General features: G+C 44.7%; 1 protein-coding gene across 2 annotated transcripts; it reads left to right on the forward strand.

Moving 5' to 3' along the window:
- The first annotated feature begins 561 nt into the window (after window positions 1–561).
- Window positions 562–3,755, forward strand: LOC119290638 (GPN-loop GTPase QQT2-like). Of its 2 annotated transcripts, XM_037569257.1 has the most exons (7): window positions 563–753; window positions 835–1,000; window positions 1,134–1,363; window positions 1,722–2,012; window positions 2,496–2,701; window positions 2,800–3,074; window positions 3,474–3,755. In XM_037569257.1, exons 1-6 carry the CDS (start codon window positions 691–693, stop codon window positions 3,071–3,073), a joined length of 1,230 nt encoding a protein of 409 aa, XP_037425154.1. In that variant the 5' UTR covers window positions 563–690; the 3' UTR covers window position 3,074; window positions 3,474–3,755. The 2 variants fall into 2 exon arrangements, with proteins under 2 accessions (XP_037425153.1, XP_037425154.1); XM_037569256.1 differs by having other exon boundaries at window positions 562–1,000.
- Window positions 3,756–4,739: the final 984 nt, after the last annotated feature.

Raw genomic sequence — 4,739 nt, forward strand, 5'->3', positions numbered from 1 at the left:
TGGGGGGGAGGGGGGTTGGGGAAGGAGGAGGAGACAGGTTTGTGACCCATGTGCTTGTTGCCGTGTTTTCCGTAGATGGGGAGTGTGGGCGCTAGAGATCTGATCTGGTTGTCATGGCAACTAGAGAAAGAAGACGGCGGAGGTAGGGGAAGATCTACCGATCCAGAGGTTGGAGACGACAACGGACGGTGGCAATGCGGTTCGAACGCGGGTAGGGCCGATGGGCGAGAGAGGTTGTGCGGGCAGCGGGGTCGCTCGCCCGGACGTGTGGGCGATCGCGCTACACACCAGACGTGCGGGCTGTGGCTGGGAGCGCCCGGACGCCGTCGTGCGGGCGATCCGTGTCTGTGCCACACGGGGCGTGCGTCACACCCCCTAGATGTTACACGTGTGGTGGATATCGCCGTCCGTTATTATTGGGGAAGATATATATGGAATAAAGTTTTTAACTAGAGATGATTCACGGTTGAGAAACCGATTTTCCCGGAAACCAGAAAGAGCAAGAGCAAACTGAGCGGACTCCTCGGTCGGCAAGTCCATGACCAAAGCCCAACAAGGGCGAAGACCACTGTTGTGACTTGCCATTCTCTTTCGTCTTTCTTCCCCCTTTCCCCACTCGACGCACCCTCGCCGTCAAGTCTAGGGTTTAGCGGAGCCTGCAGCCGTCTCCCGGCACCACCCGAGCCGCCCATGGACGTCGACTCCGAACCGTCCGCCGAGAGCAAGCCCGCCCAGATGGACCTCGAGGACCAGGCAAGCCGCCGCCGCCGAACTTATTCTCTCGGGGATTTTTCCTTCTTTTTTGGGGTTTTGAATGCGATTTTCCGTGCGCAGGCGGACGCGAAGGGGAAGGGGAAGGCCGATGCCGCGGAGGAGGAGAAAGGAAAGGGGAAGGGGAAGGGCGACGAACTCGCGGACTCCATCGGGAGTCTATCTATCGGCCCGGGGCGCGCCAACTTCAAGAAGAAGCCGGTGATCATCCTCGTCATCGGCATGGCCGGTGCGTCGATTTCGTTTGCCCTATTCAATTGCCATTTTAGCAGGACGGATGGCCGACCGAACCTGTGATATGTGGAGCTTTTGTTAAGAGATTTTGGGATTGGAAGCTTACTCTGTTTTGTCCTACAATGTAGGGACTGGGAAGACCACCTTCATGCATCGTCTGGTGTGTCATATGCAGGCATCGGCGAACATGAGGGGTTATGTGCTCAACCTTGACCCTGCGGTGATGACACTGCCATTCGGAGCCAACATTGATATCCGTGATACCGTGCGCTACAAGGAGGTGATGAAAGAGTACGGACTTGGTCCCAATGGTGGCATTCTTACCTCACTCAACCTGTTCTCAACCAAGTTTGATGAGGTACGCATCTTATATGCATCTTGAATGTTTAGAATGGTAATGTGCACTATTTATGTACTCTGTTAGGCTATAAAATTCAAGGCAGTACAAACTTACAACCATGCAGTCAAACCGGGTTGTTTCATTATTTTTGCGGGTAATTGATTCATGTAATTTTTCCATCATTCAATGTAAACTGTTGCATAATTGTGCTTAATTTATAGTACAATGCAGAGTTCATAGAAATTTATTTGATTCTACTCTAAATAGTGACAACTTTTTGCGAAATTGTATGCTACATTAATGGTATGTGAGACATCTTTTCCCCCTCTATTATTGTGCCATTCAGCTAATATATGTCCAATATTCATCCTTGCAGGTTATATCTGTTATTGAAAAGCGAGCAGACCAGCTGGATTATGTGCTGGTGGACACCCCAGGGCAGATTGAAATCTTTACTTGGTCGGCTTCAGGAGCTATCATAACTGAAGCTTTTGCATCAACATTTCCAACAGTTGTTGCATATGTGGTTGACACCCCCAGGTCGACAAGCCCTGTGACCTTTATGAGCAACATGATGTATGCATGCAGTATCCTCTACAAGACCCGTTTGCCTCTGGTGCTGACATTTAATAAGGTTGATGTAGCCAAGCACGAGTTTGCTCTTGAGGTAAGTACACCCCTGAGATGATTTCAATTTCACTGTTCTTGATCCTGTACACTAATATTGTATTTAGCTACTATCATGTACTCCCTCCGTTCCTAAATATTTGTCTTTCTAGAGATTTCAACAAGTGACTACATACGAAGTAAAATGAGTGAATCTACATTCTAAAATATGTCTACATACATCTGTATATTATAGTCCATTTAAATGTCTAGAAAGACAAATATTTAGGAACGGAGGGAGTATTCACATTGTGTGTAACATTTGATTATGTGCACTGGTTCTCTTTTTGGTATACTTTTGTTGTCAATATGTAACATTTGAGCTGCCATGCTGAGCCGTATGATTTAGGTTTATTGAACATCTATATTAATCGACAATACACAAACAGGGTTTTGTCCATGATGTTTCTTCAATTTAGTTCTTGGTTTCCTTTTCTTTTCTTCAAATTTTGGTAACTTGGCCTTCATTTATTTGCTGGACCAGTGGATGCAAGATTTTGAAGCATTTCAGACAGCTTTGGATTCCGACTCATCGTACACATCTTCATTTACCCGGAGTCTCTCTCTTGTGTTGGACGAATTCTACAACAACCTACGCTCTGTTGGAGTATCGGCGGTATCTGGCACTGGAATTGATGCATTTTTTGAAGCTATAGAAGCAAGCACTAATGAATACATGGAGACTTACAGGTCTGTCTGTTATCATATAGTTCTACAATTCCTGAATGAATTGTTGATACTAAAAACTAAAGAACTTATTAGTTGCTATCATCTAACAATTTTATCAGGGCTGATCTTGACAAGAGGATTGCTGAAAAGGAGAGACTAGAAGCTGAGCGTAGGAATGAGAACATGGAAAGATTGAGGAGAGATATGGAGAAGTCCAAAGGACAAACTGTGGTGCTCAGCACTGGTTTGAAGGACAAAACTCCTGCCTCAGAGATGATGGGGGACGCGGATGAGGAGGAAGAAGAGGAGGCGTTGGAGGATTTCAGGATTTCCGAGGATGATGATGATGAAGATGAAGGAGAAGATGATGAAGTGACTCATTTTGGCTTTTAAGGTATTTTAGCACTTCTCTGTTTATAATGTGCTCTGAAGGTGTTCTCATTAGTTGAATATCTATTACTGTCAGGATAATGGGCATCATCTTAACATGCATTGTTGATTCCGGTAATTAATGTGACATAACCATGAATTTTTTTGGGGCGCGTGTAAAGGTATATGCTGTTTTCTCAAGGGATATAGAATATTCAATATACAGATTCACACTCCATGTGTAGTTATATTTTGTAAAATTGAAGTCTGCATGAGGGTGGCATTGCATTGCTGTTATATGACCGGATTGAGATGGTTTTATTGTTGATAAGATCAGTAGATCACCAACTCAAGCTGTTAATTTTCTTGTCAATGTAAAGGTTCGTTGGTTCCATTCTGATCGTATTAAGCTTTGTCTTGACAGGTTGATTGAGTTGAACAGGGCGTTTACTGGAGGGTGTTCAGGAGGACCCGGTGGGGAGTGGTGTTTGTTTCCAGGTTATTACAGTGGAAATGAAATGCCATCGATATCACTAGGTGGATGACTGCCGTTAGTCTGTAAATCAACTCGCACTTTACCAAACTCGCTGCAATCTCATCGATGAACTGAACTGTATTCACTGGCTACGCTGTACGAATTGTCTCCTTGACTTGTTCTGCACACTTTTTTGAAAACAGCTGGAGCGGTAATTCGGTTACTTGCTTAGGCAAAGCCTCGGTTGGATTCCAAGAAGTTTAGCAATGCCCAGGCTTTCTTTTAAAAAAACATTTTACTCCTCGATAAAACCTGGGGGTGGGGGTTCTCATCAAACCGACAATACTATTGAATCCCCCCTTGGCCAGGCAAGGCATCAGCTGCCATGTTTGCTTCGCGCGCGGGCAATGTTCAAAGGTGATCTTACAAATTCAATCGTCATCCGGTAACAGTTCTCATACACTGCTGTAGCTATTCCGTAGGATCACCCCTCGATGCTGCAAGACTTCGGCTCTGCATGTTAGGACCAAGCAAGGCAGTCCATACATTTGAAATTCAAGGTACTTCATCCAAAAATTAAGTCCATATATTGGAAGTGCAGGCCTAGCGAGATTGTGAGCCTCGACATTCGAGGTCTAAACTCATCTATATCTATATCTATACCAATATAAAAAGAATCAAAGGGGCAGATCCAAATGATCTCGGTCATCAAACTAAGTCAATCCAACAACCTAGACTGCTCGAATGGCGAGCGGTCAACGTGTTTAACGTGCAATGATATCATACCAAATATTGCACTAATCACAAAATTAACACACAAATAATATCATATCTAATATCCACGCGCAACTAATATATTGCCTAAGTATTAACATGCATTGCACGTGCCCATTTATTAGTGACTAAAAAAGCAAGAATTAAACAAACCAGCTCTATCTATGATTTCATCTATCATTGCTCCATACGGCGCCACGCTCCCTTCTTTGGTCGCTTCAATTACTATTTTGCGGTCCGATGCCACATCTATATTAGTGATGTATAAGTCCTCAGCCAGTGCTTTGTGTTTCTCTGATCACCAATGTTTCAAGTGTAGTAGCATTGTCGATATGATTATTCACCACTACCGACGCCCCTTGGTAAACTCTCGTCTGATTTCTGCACACAACCGCTATGACTCCTCTTCCTCCTGCCCGAAGAATTGCCACATCAACATTT

This window comes from Triticum dicoccoides, chromosome 4B (genome assembly GCF_002162155.2).
Source record: "Triticum dicoccoides isolate Atlit2015 ecotype Zavitan chromosome 4B, WEW_v2.0, whole genome shotgun sequence".
Lineage (NCBI taxonomy): Eukaryota > Viridiplantae > Streptophyta > Magnoliopsida > Poales > Poaceae > Triticum > Triticum dicoccoides.

Coding starts and splice junctions, on each gene's coding strand:
- LOC119290638 (XM_037569256.1), top strand. CDS start 691: ATGGACGTCGACTCCGAACCGTCCGCCGAGAGCAAGCCCGCCCAGATG. Junction 1,364..1,721: donor TCTCAACCAAGTTTGATGAG/GTACGCATCTTA, acceptor TCATCCTTGCAG/GTTATATCTGTTATTGAAAA. Junction 2,013..2,495: donor AGCACGAGTTTGCTCTTGAG/GTAAGTACACCC, acceptor TTGCTGGACCAG/TGGATGCAAGATTTTGAAGC.